Source organism: Microtus pennsylvanicus, chromosome 2 (genome assembly GCF_037038515.1).
Source record: "Microtus pennsylvanicus isolate mMicPen1 chromosome 2, mMicPen1.hap1, whole genome shotgun sequence".
NCBI lineage: Eukaryota > Metazoa > Chordata > Mammalia > Rodentia > Cricetidae > Microtus > Microtus pennsylvanicus.
The window spans coordinates 24,907,579-24,925,205 of NC_134580.1; the positions used below are offsets into that span (position 1 = coordinate 24,907,579).

At 46.1% G+C, this 17,627-nt stretch overlaps 1 protein-coding gene across 6 annotated transcripts in view; it reads right to left on the reverse strand.

Moving 5' to 3' along the window:
• Positions 1 to 17,627, reverse strand: part of Slc38a1 (solute carrier family 38 member 1) — a 94,474-nt gene that overhangs the window by 33,977 nt on the left and 42,870 nt on the right. For all 6 annotated transcript variants that reach the window (XM_075960468.1, XM_075960473.1, XM_075960472.1 and 3 more), the window contains 2 exons: positions 11,611 to 11,686; positions 11,024 to 11,139 (listed from right to left, as the gene is read on the reverse strand). In XM_075960468.1, the coding sequence (XP_075816583.1) occupies positions 11,024 to 11,139; positions 11,611 to 11,686 (192 nt within the window). The remainder of the gene's footprint in view (positions 1 to 11,023; positions 11,140 to 11,610; positions 11,687 to 17,627) is intronic.

Here is a 17,627-nt window from a genome sequence, read left to right on the forward strand (position 1 = left end):
AGCATTTAATTGGTTAATAACAAAAAACAAACTTTGTCGTGTTCATCCTAAGCACTGTATTTCACTTCTCAGTGCTACCATCCCTGGCCCTACCTACAGGTCAGTGAAGCACAGAAAGGTTAAGGATTCTGCCCCAGTAGCAGAGCTAAAAGATCAGATTCTAGGACCCGGTGGAGGGCAATGACTTGTACTGCTCACACAATGGCCCAAGGAAAGCCACGGGTCAGGACCAAGCAGGAACCAATCACCCATCCGACACCTTTCATTTGTTCCCTTGCAGACAAGTCTAAATCCGTTCATGCAAATCTTACCTTGCACTAGCCCCACGGTTCGTTAGCTATTTTTGTCTAGAAAGCAAAATCCATCTCCCTGATGTCTGAGTCTAATATTACCCCACAAAGAGAGGGGTTTCAAAGAGACACGAAGACAAAAATAGAAAGCAGGAGGCCTGAGCTTGGAGGAGGAAGTTGTACTGGTTGGAAAGCGAGCTGTTACAATCACTTCCTGTTTTCTCAATAGTGGGCAGAGGCCTGTGCATTGGTGCGGGACTTAATGTGTGCAGGGTGACATTGTCCTCACTCCTCCGGTATCCTACAAGGACAATCGGCTTTTCTTCTCTTCACTTCAAACCTAGAATATTCCACCCCCCACTTTCAGCCTCTGAAAGATAAAGTCCTTATAACAGCAGAAACGATTTAGACCGGGTTTAGATTCCAGTTCCAGAAGCTTGCTAGATGGGGAGGGGCTCCATCCACGTGTCCCCCCTCACTCCATTTCTACTGGAACTTGCACACGTGCCTGTGGATAAGAAGTGGAGCAGGAATGCAGAACAGATATGATCCCTGACTCCCAGGAATTATTGTCACCCAAGAAAAGCCATTTGACCTCTGTGAATCTCAATTTCCTTCATCTGTAAAATGGGAAGTGATGCCACGCACCTAACATGGAGCCAAGCAAAACGAACCCGGCTACACCGTAGGCGGAGACTGCAGATTTCCTTTCTATTAAGTTGGCTATTGCTTCAGGAGATGAAATTTAAGTTTCCTTTGCAAACCTGTATCTCCAGACTTTATTAAACCCCTATCTCCCCTACTGTGGCCAAGCACGCCCTGTCTACTTTGAGCCAGGGTTAACAGAAAAGCATTCTGGGCATCGTGGAGCTGGATAACGGGGTGAGGACTAAGGACCACAGAGTTCTCTCTTACAAGCTAAGAAGAATACAGTAGCGCAACATAGAGGCCATGGTGCGGTGCTCTTGAAATGACTGAAGCACCAGAGGCTTCAGAGGTAAACCAGGTGAAGCCTTGTGCATGTGCATAGCACACACAAGCAAACACAAACACACAGGCTCCCATCTGAGACCAAGAGAATAGAATTCTTGGAACCCATTTATCAGAGGCATCTCAGATGACCCAAACTAAGCAAGGAGAGTTCAACTTTCAAAAACAATGCCTGGGACCCAACTCCTACACAGGCCAGCTCTTTCTGTTTACAAAACAGGCCCTCATTGTTGGGGATTTCTCTGTTTCTGAAAAGCTTCTAAATCCAATGGATTTCAATAGAGTTCAACGGCTCTAGCCCTGTCCTTTCTGCACCGGTTCCAAATGTTGGCAAGCTGATCATGACACTTCTCCACTTCTCCGCTTCTCCGCTTCGAGTGCCATTATTCCCGAGCAAGCGCCTCTGAGGCCAGCGGGTTTTGCAGGCAGCAAAAGAACATTTTTTTCCCTTCAAATCATTTCTAAGGAACCGTGACCATAACTCAAAGAATTTTAAAAACAAGAAACTGACAAGGGAGATGAACATAGCCATGCCCACGGACCTCCTAGGAGCATCCGGAAGGACAGGGTCTCCTTGGTGACTTCCATTTAACCACTCCGGTCTTTATATTACATATTTGTTTTTCCTTGGGAGTGGCCAAAGAAGATGACTTAGCATTAACAAAAAATAATCTGATGTGTACCACATGAGCCATCTTTTGCTTAGAGCAAAATTATCACCTTAGGGGGCATCTTTCATCACCCTGAGGCCTTCTGGGAATGTATACATTTAGTATAAAGACAGTTTTTGCTTTGTTTTGTTTTTTTGAGACAGGGTTTCCCTATGTAACAGTCCTAGTTGTCCTGGAACTAGCTCTTGTAGACCTGGCTGGCCTCGAACTCACAGAGATCCACCTGCCTCTGCCTCCCAAGTGCTGGGATTAAAGGCGTGCGCCACCACCACCCGGCCTATAATGACAAGTTTAAGAACAGATGAGTCTTTGGAAAGACGCACCAGAATCTTCAACTCTGTGGAATCTGGGACGACGTTTAGCTTAATAATAAATGACTGAAAGTTCAGTTGCTTCTTCGAAATGATTCTTTCGTCGGTCTTAAGCAGAATGTTAGGGAATGCAGGGAAGCTGTGTGAAAGCCACAGTGGTGGTCCGAAGGAGAAATGTCCCTGTGGTCTGGGGCGTTTGACTACTCTGTTCTCAGTCGGTTGCTGGGGTTGTTCGGGGAGGGTTAGGCTATGCAGGTGTCACTGCGGGCAGGCTTTGAGGGGAAAACCTCTTCAGCCTCCACTTCCCTCTTTCTACTTCGCACTTGTGGGAATGGATACGAGCTCTCCTCCACGCCCCCACTTGCTGCTCTGCTTCCCCGTCCGTCATGATGGGCTCTTAACCACTCTAGAACCTTAAGCCCAAACAAACACTTTCTTGCCATAGTTGTGATATTTTCATCAGTGCAACAGAAAAGTAACTCATACAGACGTATGCTGTTTAGAAGGTTTATGGTTTCGCAATGCGCTTTAGGCATGGAGTTTATCTGCTGCTGCTCAAAATTTAACGGTCTCAGATCTGCAAATCGCACCGCCTAACATTGCAAATCTGGTTCCCTTAGAGCGGAGGACCCTGCCTGATCTTACAGGAACGTTAGCAAGAACATTCCGGGATGTTGTTGATTTCATCATCCAAAAGCTACGCATTACATTAGGAAGTGAGCAGTAACTGACGGACATCCATTGGTAAGGCTGCATTTCCTCCAATACATTAGTAACACTTCTGGTTCCAGAGGATGGCAACATTGGGGGGCAATCCCCTAGACCACACAAGCCTAGGTGAAATCCTGGGTCTCCCTATTCTAACTCACAGGCATGGATACTTACTAAGCCTCGGTTAAGCTTGTGGGGATAGTTCATGGGGTTAGTTAGATGGAGCTAATACTTAACCCATAGGGTTGGTGGTGCGGATTAACAGAATAATGCGGTCTGCGTAAGTACCTACGGTTACTGTGCAATAAATGGTCATAAGCACTTAGTGACTATTCACCTAGCACTTTGACTACAAAGTGCTTACTCTGCCAGGCACAACTGGCATTGTCTGAATTCTTTCTCACCCAGGTACACAGATACACACACATGCATACAAATCACACACTCACTCCTCATAGCTGGCCTGGAGTCCTAGGGGCTGATACCAATTATCCCAGCTCCTCCTACATGCCCCGTCGAAGACTGTATTCTTAGATGCCTTATATCCTTTTGTTTCCACAGTCACTACCCACAAGAGACAGACTTTTCAGAAAACAAAAACCCATAAACATCTGACATTATAACCAACCAAATTAAAATCTCAGCTATTACGTTTGCACAGACTGCAAAGCTGTTTCAAGTGTAACGTGTGCAAAGGGCTGCTTACACACTCACTGGCTACAGCGAAGTGGTAATTCAGAAGTTATCGTGGATTGTATGTTCTTTCTTCATGGTTTGCAGTTTAAGCGCTGGGCTAGGGAGATGGCACAGAAGATAAAAATGCTGGCTATGCAAAGCTGACAACCTACACTCCGTGCCTGGAGTCAAAAGCCAGATGGAAGGCATACATCTGCGAGACACACAGGGAGAGACAGCGTTTCTCCTTCAGGTAGCTCTGGCTGTCCTGGAACTCTAATGTAGACCAGGCTGGTTTCAAACTCAGATCCGCCTGCCTCTGCCTCTTGAGTGCTGAGATTAAAGGCATGCACCACTCCACCCAGCTCGGTAAATTTTTATTTAAAATTAGAAATGATTATAAATTTAAAGGTAAGATTGTTAAAAAAAAGAAATAGTAAAATGTGCTAAGATGCTATGGAAAAGGATTAAGTTCATTGTTTCATTAGATTCTGTCATTTAATAAATGTTTCATATATTTAGTATAAGAATATACCCTAAAGAGATTCAATTAATACAAAATGCATGCCTTTAACAAAAATATTTAGAAAATGTGAAAATATAAAATTAACACCATTCCTCCATATCAGTATTGATGAAATTATATTTTTGATTTTTTGGGGGCTATTTGTTGAGACAACATCTTGCTGTGGACCCAGGCTGGCCTCTAATATATGATCCTCCTGCCTCAACATCTCCAAGTACGGGGTTAAATAATTAAATAAATTATAGTAAATATATTAATAAGCATATTAAATAATATATTAAGTAAATTAAAAAATAAATAAGTGACTTTTTAAAATTAGACTGGTTTAGGGATAATTCATCTCATCTGTTGCCTTTTCTCATCTCTGGAAGGAGCTAAGGACTGAGTAACTGGTGCTTTGTGTTGAAGGGAGAGTGGGTGCCACCAGTACTGATGCTCAGTTCAATACTGATTATTTTATTATTATTATTATTGCTAAATTTATCAACTTAGTTTATTTTAGGGGCGCACATCCTATTTTTACCTCCTTATACCATCGGGGTCCTGGGGGGTCAGACTCAGACCATTGGGCTCGGCAGCAAATGCCTTTACCTGCTGATCTGCCTCGCCTGCCCTTAGTACTGATTTCCAACTCTTAGTTTTGCTAGGATGATGATAGGGGAATGCTTATAAAAAAGACTGGAGACAAAGAAGAAATAACAGCGTGTCTCTTCTACAGTTTTTCCTTCATTGGATCCCCACCCCTGGGCAACTTGGATCCTATAGTCCATAGCTTTAGTCCATTTTGTTTTTCACAGAAAATAAATCCCTTCTTTGAGCTATACTTTGAGGTTGCTCACCAGCAAACTTCCTGTTTCCTGGATGTAATGTTAAGGACCCAAAATTCAGCAAAATCTAACTTAACGGTGTTCTGATAACAGGGCAGAACCTAGTGAGTTTCATTGAGTTAGATGTGGTACACAGTAACGGCAGCCATTGTGCATGCCAAAAATTGAACCTGAAACTCATCTAGGAAGAAAAAAAACCACACCAAGAGTTTCCAGGGGACCCAGTGAAGAACCCCACACCCAGCTGCAGGGCGACAGGGAGGAGCCTTCCCAGCAGCGGCTCCGAAGCCTGGGCAGCCTCAGACCCCCTTTCTCTGCTGGCCAGAGAGTCTGGATCAGGGCCCTGGAGCAGCTGATACCTGAGCCTGCCAACTGTTCGCTGGCTGTGAGGAGCAGGACCAGCTGGCTTTAAAACAAGTCTGTGTTGCTTTGCTCTGAAGCCACAAAGTTCCATGTTGCGGGAGAAACTTGTGAGTCTTTCTACAGCTGCCTTCAAGAGATTCCACCCCAGGGTTTGACAGGCTGTGCTCTTTGTGTATTGAGTGCTTTGTGTATTGACTCCTCACTTTATTCATCCAGGGGACCGCTCTCCCTTCAACACAAAGCACCACTTACCCAATCCTTAGTTTCTGCCAGAGATGAAAAGGCAGTGGACGGGATGAATTATCCCTATACCGGTCTACTTAAAAAATCACAGATTTTTCTAGGAATGACAGATCGGATTCAAGGATTTACTCCCACGTGAAAGGCTACGGATGGGATTTTGTTTTGTTGTTGTTGTTTGTTTGTTTTTGAGGTAGGGTTTCTCTGTGTGGCCCTAGTCATCCTGGAACTTACTCTGTAGGCGAGGTTGGCCTTGAACACACAGAGCTCCACCTGCCTCTGCCTCCCCGAGTGCTGAGATTAAAGGTGTGCACCGCCACCACCGCTGCCAGGTGAATTTTGTTTTATTTTATTCATTCATTTTCTATTAAATTGCTAAGTCAGTAACACAGAAGAAAACAACATTTTGGAGGAAGAACAGACAAAGCTGGACCCTGAACTGATAGAAGAGAAGGCAAAACCTATCTAGATCAGACCAGAATCCCCCAACGGTACCAGCACCTGGAGCCTGCAGCAATGGGAGAGGGGGCTAAAAATATGCTGAGTACATTTAATTTCCTTGAAGAAGCTGCTGGACACCCCCATCACCACCACAATTATATGCCACAAAGATGATCAGCTGTTCCTCTCCCGTACTGACAAAAGTCTGAAGACGTTGATCAACATATAATATAGGTCTAACCAGGTGTGGTGGCACATATCTCTGATCCTAGCTTTTAAGGGCCCAGAGACAGGAGCATTGAAAGGTAGAGGCCAGCCTGGGCTACACAGCGAGACCCTTTCTTTAAAGTAGACAAACATGGTCTCAAGATAGGGACTAGGTATGAATTGTAACACAAACTGGACATTCAGGAACACTTGCATGCTGAGACAGTCTTGCTATCTCTGTGGCCCCCACAAAGATGGCAGTCACAGCCATGACACCCTGCAGGTAGGATAATCTGAACAGCCAATGAGGGGCATCCACACTAGTGGTCCTTGGAGCGAAGGACTTCTGCAAGTAGCTCAAGGAAGCTCTTACCTACAAGCCCTGTGCATCTGTGCCGGGCTCAGCTTAGCCTTGTTTTCCCATTCTAGATCAGAGCAGAAATAGAAGCACCACCTGACACTGAGGAAAATGTGAACGGCAAGGCTGCATCCAGCAATCCAAAGTTAGCTGGGCCTGGAAATCAGTAGACAAATGACCCAGTTTATCCCATAAAGGAGAGAAGTGGAGAACCTACACAGATTCCGAGAGACTTAAGGCACAGTAGCCAATTGCAGTCTCCAGACCTCACTCGACCTAACCCAGTTGTTTCTGTCCGTCGCGGTGCATACCTGTAATCCCACCCCTGGAGAGGCAGAAGCAGGTGGATCTCTAGGAGTTGTGAACAGCCAGGTGTCTACATGATTGCAACAAAATAAAAACTACAAATCAGAGCAAAGTTAATATTAGCTGGGTCAGTAGTAGCTGCTAGTGGGTTTCGCTGTAACATCAGAGGGCTTATACTTTAGAGCTATCCAGAGATGGGTCTGTGAATGGCATGGGGTGACGGCTTGGTTTTCAAGGAATTCCAGGGGGTGGGGTTGATCAAACAAGTGGAGTTGGGGAAGAAAGGGGACATGAAAATCTTTTCATTCCACTCCATGTTTGAAATTTTCCATAATGGAGAAGAATTACTGTGGGGGTCCTCAGAGAACACGCTGAGACCGTGACAGAGAGCCACGTGGGGCTGGAAGAGAACAGTTTAGAAGCTCCTTAAAGAAGGACTAACGGACGTAAAATAGCCAACTGGAGGAAGACTGGCAGCCTTGAAAGCACAGCAAAACATCACTAGAGGTGAAAGAGGTTCAAAGTCTGGGGGGGAAAATAGATCAATACACAATAAAGTAAGAAAATGTTCCCACATCAGCCCAAAGAGCAATCTGGGTTCCCTGCCCTGTGGGGAGTCCAAGGACCACCCACCTCCAGCCAGGTCTAGTAAGGTGAGCATCCAAACTGCCTAGGCTCCCATAAAGCCAATACGTGCAGTAGGATCAAAAACCCATTGCCATTGTTCTTGAGTTCTCAGTAGTCCTCATTGTCCGCTATCTTCAGTGAGTCCGGTTTTATCCCATGATTTTTCAGACGAGGGAGGAGGACTCGATCGGGGGAGGGGGAGGGAAATGGGAGGCGGTAGCGGGAAGGAGGCAGAAATCTTTAATAAATAATTAATAAATTAATAAAAAAAAAGAAAAAAAGAAAATGTTCCCAAATGGAAAGCCAAGGGTTGAATTTCAAAATGAAGATGACGGGGTGTGGTGGAGAATGCATTTAAGACCAGAACTAGGGAGGCAGAAAGCAAGCAGAGCTCTGTGAATCTGAGGTCAGCTTGGTCTCCAATGGTGAGTTTCAGGACAGCTAGGGCTATGGAGAGAGACGCTGTCCCACTTTCGAAAAAAATGAAACAAAAAAACAAAATAAAATGAAAAAGACTCCCCAAAGGCTTGACGTGACTGAAGAAATGATCACATCAAGGCACCACTGTGAACCTGCAGGACAGTGGGGACAAAGACGCGTAATACGTTCCCAGTAAAACTAATCATGCAGAGATCAAGTGAGAAGCACACAGGACCTTGCCAGAGGAAGGGCAGACAGCAACTCCTTCAAAATCCTGAAGGCCAACTGTTGCTGATACAGAGGGCTATGACTGCCCAAACTGCTGACCAAAGACACAGATACAGCAGAAACCTCGCTCAGACGTTTGAGTCTCAAAGTCAGAAAGAGCAGGTGATGAATACAGGACTCCAGAGATTTGACAGGGAAGAGAATTTCCGGAAGTGAGAGAGAGAGAGAGAAAGAGAGAGAGAGAGGGAGGGAGGGAGGGAGGGAGGGAGAGAGAGAGAGAGAGAGCGCACCAAGCTCAAGGAGTCTCTCAAACAGGGAACTGGCGACAGTACCTTCTCCTACGGTTGATGCACAGACTCCATGAAGATTTGGTGCAAAGCAAGAGCTCCAGAAGTGGTTGTATCATCAGGGCGTCGATGCTTAGCACTGTGTCCACACATAACTTGACACGTTACAGTAGATTTTTAAAAAGAAAAACACTAAGGCCTGAGACAGCTCAATTAGCTTGGACATTTGCTTCATAAACCCTGATATCCTGGGTCAAAGTCCCAGACCCTGGAAAGGCAGAGGACCAACATCACAGAGCTGTCCTCTGACCTCTGATGTGGGTGGGATATCCTTCTGAATATGTGCTGCTTTTATTGGATAATGAATAAAGCTGTTTTGGCTAATGGCTTAGCAGAGTAAAACCAGGCAGGAAATATGAACAGAGATATATAGAGAGAGTAGGCAGAGTCAGAGAGACGCCATGTAGCTGCTGAAGGAGAAACGCAGCCAGAACCTTTCCGGTAGGCCACGGTCTTGTGGCAATACACAGATTAATAGAATTGGGTTAATTTAAGATGTAGTTAATAGGAAACCCGAGCTAATAGATCAAACAGAGTTGTAATTAATATAGTTTCTGTGTGATTATTTGGGTCTGGGTGGCTGGGAAACCAAAGCACGGTCTCCATTTACAGACGTCCACATTCACGCACAAGTCCACACACTGATGATGATGATACATTTAAAAAGAGAAAATGCAAAGAAAATTGACAAAATTCACATTTCTAAATAAATAGATGGCAAGCATCAAGACGACTGAACAGTCACAGAGCCGTGGGGCTTTGGAGATTGGCGGGGCTTCAAGACACTCTCAACAAAATTTCCTTGTGCAGAAAAGGGAGCCAAATCTCAGAGGGGCTCAGTTAGCTGCTCAAGTGAATACCGGTGTGGAAGAGGATTCGGGGACTGACACGCTGATGCTCATTTGCCACACAATGAAAACCAAGTGTAACTACCGAAGTGTGGTCTGCGGTGTCTTCAGAGGTTCCTGGGGGGTGACGACAACAATCACCATCAGAGCATACTGTCCAATATCACCACTTTACTCTTAGACCTGGCACCTGGCTCGCGATATATATCACATATACACATGAATTGTGAAAACTGGCCAGTTTGGTCACTGCTTCCAATAAAACAAAGCTCCCATTGAAAGGACCAGAGGAGCACGGGGCAGGCCAATGTGGTGACAGGTGGGTGTGACCTCCCAGGCACCCGAGTGTGATTGCCAAGAGTCAGGACATGTGACGATTTTCCATGCAGTTCCAACTGAAAATATTTGCCAAGCCCCACCTAACAGTTTGAGACAAACTTGCGCACACAGAAAATTGCCCGCTGTCACTGACTCTGAGAAAAGGTGTGCGTAACGGCTCGTCTCCAACACAAACAGCTTCTTGGTACATCTGGGATAGTTACCATGACACATTTGCAATTACCTTCGAGCACAGTACATGCTCCAAAGTGGCTCAAATACCAGAGTGACGGAAGCTCTAATATTGGGACCATGTGACAGATTCAGTGACAAGAGTTCAAAAATGACATACGGAAAAGGGCTAATGTCGACTGTCTTAGTCCTTGCAAGTTTCTGCATTTTGATGAATAAGAAAGAATTTCTTCTTTCTTGTAAGTACTCAGTGTATTCTGAAAGGCATTCAAACAAACCTGAAATTATGTCCTGATTCCTTAGCCAAATTAATAAATGAGCAAATAAATAAAAACTGTTTAGAAACGCTTCTATTTCTTTTTTTTTTTCTGTATGATAAAAGAAGTGAGTGAAAATGGAAACATGACTGTCAGCGTCCGGGCACACCTCGGCCCTGCCCCTTGGGAACCCGACCCAGTGCATCACCCTTCTGCGCATGGCAGGCAGTACCCTGACTGTGCGCAGGTGCAGAAGGTCCTTTAACAAACAAGCCCCGCCTACCCCTCCCCCCCCCTTTCCTGCTGTTCTTCGGAAGAGGCAAGCAGGTCTCTGCTTTTCTCTCCCCTTCCCCTTTACCCGTCTCTCAGTAAACTCCGCGCTCAAGCTCTGTCTGCTTTGGCATGTTTCTCTCCTGCCCTCATCCCTCACCTGCCAAAGTCCCTCTCCTGACCGCTCCTAGGTTGAGGAGGGTTTTATTATAGATATAAGAGAGAGTGCAGCTGGGGGTAGGGAGGGCTCTGGGAGAGATGGGGGGCTGGGGAGACACCAAGAGTGAAAGAGAAGAGGAAGAAAACAGAGCAAGAGGGATCCAAGAGTAGAGCCTAGACAGAGAGAACGCATGGCGGAAAGGCAGGCTTCCATAGGAGTGAGAAGCCGCGGGAGAGGAAGGGAAGCTCCCTGCGCCTGGAGAAGTTTATAGTAGGGGTAGAATGAGACGCGCTGGAGTAGCCACAGGTACTGAGAGACCTTAGAGGCCAAGCACGAACTGACACCACCGTTAGCCACTCGTCTTGGGTTTCTTTGGGACCTGGCAGGAAGCATACATAAAACAGATGTAAAATAGAATTCATGATCACGCCAATACTCACAGAAACAGGAGGATTCCAGTGTTAGCCAGGGCAAAGGCGAGTCCCAGAATCCCACTGCCCATAATGGCGTTGCTCAGGTTAAAGACAGACATGCCCAGGGAGGTCGTTCCTGGAATCTGAACAGGAGAAAGAGACATGCTCACTAAGCACATCGTCTCAAGGCAGTTCATCAAGTCAAAGCTTCTCAAATGCTACCAAGAACCCAGAGAGAAATGAAACTGCAGAACCTTCTTCGAAGTCTAGTTGTTTTTAATGGGCTGCGTGAGAAAACGTAGCCATCGACACGGTGCCATTCTGACCGCTGTTCTATGTGAACCGAAGCGCCGTCCCCGCCTACCCGAGGGGGGCGCTGGTGAGCACATACGCTTTTATACTGCACCACACGCACACAGACCACGCACACATACGCTTTTATACTGCACCACACGCACACAGACCACGCACACAGACGCTTTTATACTGCACCACACGCACACAGACCACGCACACAGACGCTTTTATACTGCACCACACGCACACAGACCACGCACACAGACGCTGTCCCCAGTCACGCGGCTAGGGTCGGCGCGCACACCGAGGACACTTACATATTCGTCGCATTTCCTTTTCTCCAAATGGCTGTTGGTGAGACTTCTTCGGCTCTCACGGTCGGAGATGAACTTGCTGAAAAGACACACGGAACACCTTTACCTCTATGCTAAGGACTAGGAGTTCAGCAGCAATGCTAGAATCTGAGTTATTTCCCCAAACACACTGCCCGCAGCAAGCTGTCCACTGGGTGCTTGCTCAAATAAATAAAATCATCTTTTCAACACCTCCCCGCTGTGTGTGTGTGTGTGGTGCGCGTGCACGCCTGCGTGCTGTGTGCACACATTATCTCCATTCTTGCTTTATCAAATAAACGCTAACACTCTCGGGGCAGATCCTTCACCTCATTCTTTCTCCATCTCCCACTATTTATCCGAACAGGCAAGAGCTGCTTACCGTGAGTGAGAGGAAAGGCCGCTATGAGCTCTAAGAGAGCTACACAGTTTGAATCATTTTCAAAGTAAACTGAAAACACCACACACAATATACGCTTGCCTTTTGTGCAGGTTCTTCCCTAAGTAGATTAGGTAAGACCAAGATACATGCATCTGATATTAGAAAGACTACTGGAGCCAGGCAGTGGTGGTGCACGCCTTTAATCCCAGCACTCGGGAGGTGGAGACAGGCAGATAGATCTCTGTGAGTTCCAGGCCAGCCTGGTCTACAGAGCTAGTGCCAGGACAGGCTCCAAAGCTTCAGAGAAATCCTGTCTCAGAAAACCAAAATTAATAATAATAAGAATAGAGGCAAGCTCCTCCAGAGCTCAGATCCTCCCGTATGGGGGCACTAAACACGAAGCCCCGCTCCCTTGCAAAAAAGACAGCAGCACTAGCTGCTGGAGCAATTCTATCACTGCGGCTGATGGACCACCCAGTTCAGGGCAGGAGCCACAGAGGTCAACTCTTTCTCTCCTAGGAGAGGGGCCTGCATTGGGATGGGTAAGATCCAGACAGTGGGAGAAACTCCAACACGAGACACAGACACAGCTACTCAGAACATAAAACCTTCTCAAGGCTAACATAATGCATTCAGGGTTAATTTCAGAACCTTAGACTTGTAATCTGTACACTAAACGAGAACTTCTATCAGAGAAAAATCAGCACAGACAAACGGATGCTTGTATCCTTTCCTCGTTTATGGACGCAGACATGCACAGGTGTGCCCCATGTGCCATGGCAACTAGAGGACAATGCTGTGGAGTCAGTTTTCTCCTTCCATCTTTTTTTTTTTTTTTTTTTTTTGGTTTTTCGAGACAGGGTTTCTCTGTGGCTTTGGAGCCTATCCTGGAACTAGCTCTGTAGACCAGGCTGGTCTCGAACTCACAGAGATCCGCCTGCCTCTGCCTCCCGAGTGCTGGGATTAAAGGCGTGTGCCACCATCGCCCGGCTTCTCCTTCCATCTTTACATGGGCTCCAGGGATGGAACTCAGGTCACCAGAGTGATTTAATTAATACAGTTTATGTGTGATTATTTCAGGTCTAAGCTAGCCGGGTGGCCAGGAACCAGCAAGCAGCCCCCTCCAACACCAGACTTGCACAGAAAATGCCCTTCCCTACTGAGCCATCTCATTGGCCCCTCTTAAAACATTTTAAGGTGATTTTGGCCCTTTTGGTGATTAGTTTTATGTCACCTAGACAAGCTTGAGTTATCTGAAAGGAGGGACCCTCAATTGAGAAAATACCTCCATAATACTTAAGCTGTAGGCAAGCCATTTTCTTAATTGTGATTTATATGAGAGGACCCAGCCCAGGATGGGTGGTGCCACTCCTGGGCTGGTGGTCCTGGGCTGGTGGTCCTGGGCTGGTGGTCCTGGAAGCAGGCTGAGCAAGCCATAGGAGCAAGCCAGTAAGCAGCACCCCTCCATGGCCTCTGCATCAGCTCCTGCCTTCAGGTTCCACCCCTTCTTGAGTTCCTGTCCTGACTTCCTCTGATGAAGAGTAATGAGGACGTGTGAGCCAAATAAATCCTTTCCTTCTCAACTTGCTTTTCAGGCTTGTCTCTTCACAGCAATAGCAGCTCTTAAACAGCCTTTCTAGAGAGTTCAGTTCTCAGTCATTGTCCGAATCAGTCACAATACATGATCATTAGTAGACATAAAGCCACCTGAACCGGATTTAAAGAAACATCTTTAAATAGTGCTTAAAACTTTATGAATTTTTTTGAATAACACTACATTTCACAATAAAGTTCCATTTAAAAGAACTGTAGGGATCAATAGTGTCGCTCTTATTTATTGCCTTTTTCTTCTTTAATTTAGGTGATCTGGTCTGTCTGCTATCGCATTTCTAAGTTCATATTGTTTTATTAGAATAAGCCAAAGGCCGCTGTGTATGCACTTGTGACAAACTTACTAAGCTGCAGTCCACAGACCTTCTTTGCTTAGGTAAGAAAACACTGGTGTCCTGAAACGAAAAGGCCACATCAGCCAACACTGGTCTAGAAGTGTGGGGATGTCCAGAATGGAGACAGATAAGGAATCCAGAGACATCCAAAGCAGTATTGGGTATACAGTTAGGCAGAACAAACTCAGAAGCAGAAGCCAGAGAGTCAGAATTGCCTGTTCTCAGTGGGGAGAACAAGAGGATCTTCGAGATAACTGGCCTAGCCCCTAGCGCTTCATGTGGCCCTGCGTTTGTCCCCAGCATTCTAAATCTTTCCACAGACTGAAGGCTTATGGTCTGGCTGCAGAGACGTGAGGAGAGGCAGCCCAAGGGCACGTGGGTGCTGGGCTTGTCCAAATAAAGACTCCTGCTTAAGCGGCTCAAAAGACAACCAGGCTAAATTTAATAACAAAGTCGGATCTGTGGTGTCCTGGCCCAGCAAGTCTCCCATTTGCTTTCTCATGAAGGATGCTTGTTTTCCAAAGAGAATTTCCACTGTTTCTTAAACAGAGGAAAAGCCCAAGCACTTTTTTCCCCCAGATAAATCAAAGCACCAGCGAGTCTGATGTTAGAGCAGACCTTGATTCCAGGACTGGCAGCAGCCCCTGGAGCTGGAGGCAGAGGATGCTGGGCAAAGAAGAGAGGCTGTGGGAGTGACCTGAGAGGATGTACTGTTGCAGGAGGGGCATTCAGCAGGCTCACACACTTGTGCAAGTGGAGGGGATGAACACTGAGGCCTCTGCAGAACAAGAGGGATGATACTAACTTACAAATCCTGGCCATTAAAATACATGAAAACACTAATTCTGTTTCCTGCCTCACTTACTGGGGCATGACATTAGATTGCTCAAATACTTCTGGTGGTGTCATAGACCTTTTCTATTGCTGTGATAAAACAACATGACTAAGGCAACTTATAAAAGGAAGCATGGGGACTCAAGGTTCCATGGCCATTGTGGTGGGGATCATGGCACCAGGCAGGCATGGCGCTGGAGCAGAAGCTGAGACCTTATGTCATGATCTACAGACATGAGGAAAAGAGAGAACTGACTGGAAATGCTGTGGGCTTCTGAAACCTCAAAGTCAACCCCTAGGGACACACCTCCTCCAACAAGGCCACGCCTCCTAGTCCTTCCCAAACAGTTCCACCAATTGGGACCAAGCATTAAAGCATATGGGGGTCATTCTTGTTCAAACCAGCACAGTTGACTTCTCCACTGGGCATTTTGAATGTTGATTGGTGTGGCCTCAGTGTTCCAATCACAGCTCCCTCCTATGGCACTAGAGAAACCTCCCAAGTGTGGCTATGGCTGGGACCAAGACAAGAAAGAGCTAAAATCAAGGCAACAGCAGGAATCTGCTCTGCCCTGACCCCGAGTGTCCCCTCCCCAAAGTTCCTTCCAGCCAATTCAGACCCCTCAAACACGTTTTCTGTTTAACTACACTACCCGTAGCATACACAGTGCCCTGAACTCACCTAGGGCACCAGGTGATGCCCAGTGTCAATAGCTCCCAAAGTGTGGACCTTCCCATACGGGAACTCAGAATAACCCTCTACTAACTAAGCAAACATCTCCTATTAGTAATCTGTAATTAGAAACTGCCTTAGGCTGCAGGGAAATTTAGCTACATAATATGGAAGTATTTAATTACATGTATTTATTTATTTTGTGTGCATGCAAGTGTGTGTGTGTGTGCGCACACATGCATTTGTGTGCATACACATGGGTATTAGCATGCGGAGGTCAGAGGGCAACTTTTGGGAGTTGGTTCTCTCTTTCCACCAGAATTAGAACTCAGGTTGTCAGGCTTGGCATTACAGACTAGATAGATGCCTTTGCGGGGGGTGTCAAACAACCCTTTCTGAGGGGTCAAATATCAGATATTTACACTACGATTCATAACAGCAGCAAAATTAGTTATGAAGTGGCAGTGAAAATGATTTTATGGTGGGGGTCACCACAACATGAGGAACTGTAGTAAAGGGTTGTTGTAGCATTAGGAAGGTTGAGAACCGCTGCTCTAAAATGAGGGACCACTACTCCAGAATGAGGGACCACCACTCTAGAATGAGGGGGGCGCTGCTCTAGAGTGAGGGACTGCCACTCTAAAAACGAGGGATGACTGCTCTAGAATAAGGGACCACTGATCTAGAGCTGGGGACCGCCACTATAGAATGAGGGACTGTCACTCTGGAATGAGGAGCCACTGCTCTAGGATGAGGAACCACTGCTCTAGAATGGGGAGCTGCCACTCTGGGACGTGGGACCACTGCTCTAGAATGAGAAACCGCTGCTCTAGAATGAGGGACTGCTACTCTAGAATGAGGGGCCACTGCTCTAGAATGAGAAACCACTGCTCTAGAATGAGAAATCACTGCTCTAGAATGAGGGACTGCCACTCTAGAATGAGGGGCCACTGCTCTAGAATGAGAAACCACCGCTCTAGAATGAGAAACCACTGCTCTAGAATGAGGGGCCACTGCTCTAGAATGAGGGACCACTGCTCTAGAATGAGGGGCCACTGCTCTAGAATGAGGGACCACTGCTCTAGAATGAGGGACCACTGCTCTAGAATGAGGGACTGCTACTCTAGAATGAGGGGCCACTGCTCTAGAATGAGGGAGCACTGCTCTAGAATGAGGGAGCACTGCTCTAGAATGAGAAACCACTGCTCTAGAAATGAGGGTCTGCTACTCTAGAATGAGGGGCCACTGCTTTGGAATGAGGAACCACAGCTCTAGGATGAAGGGTTCAAAGGAAGCCCCTTTATTCTCTTTGTTCCTTTTTCTTCTCTTCAGTTCTTAAATCTTTGCTTTGTATTCCAGTAAACTTAAAAAAGAGAGAAAAACCAATCTTTCTTTTTGTAATGGAAAATTCCACTCAAACAGCAAGGTCAGGCAGCTTTCACCACAGTTTTATCTCACCATTTTTAAAAGGCAACTGGCTGTTTAAAATCACTGACCTCTGGCACTGAAACTGACACAAAACTTCTTTTTATTGACTTAAAAAGTACTGTGGGAGAAGGTATCTGTGACAAGTGATTTTAAGGTACAAACTTATTATTAAAAAGAGTCTACACTGGGTCAGTCTGTCCCCATAAAGCAGAATTGGACAGACCATCAAGTACTCAACCGTTCTGTGAACAAAACAAAATGAAACAAAGCCTACAGCTCTTAGTGATAAACCTTAAAAAAGGGCTTAGGCGTCACATTCAGACACAACGTGAGAAGAATATAAAGCAAGCTCTTACTTGATATTAAAAGTAAACGAGCAGAGTAGTTAAGGATGTGATGTGCAACAGAAAGATAATCCTTGGACCAGAATCTCAGCCGCTGGGTTCTCACTAGATTACAGCCCTGGGTTTGAGGATTTACAACACAAGAGATGAAAAAGAGGAGTGGCTGAACGTAAATGCTGGTTCCCAGTCCTTTCCCTGATGTGTGAACATTCTACAGAGAAGGAGGCGGGAAGGAGAAACGGATAAAAAGGGATCAGGGCTGGTATGGTGGCATGTGCTTGTAACAGTAGCAATTAGGGGGATGAATGAATTCCAGGCCAGCCTGGGCTACACAGTGAGTTCTAGATAGCCTGGGCTACAGAGCAAGTCCTTGTCTCAAAAGAATTTATATATGT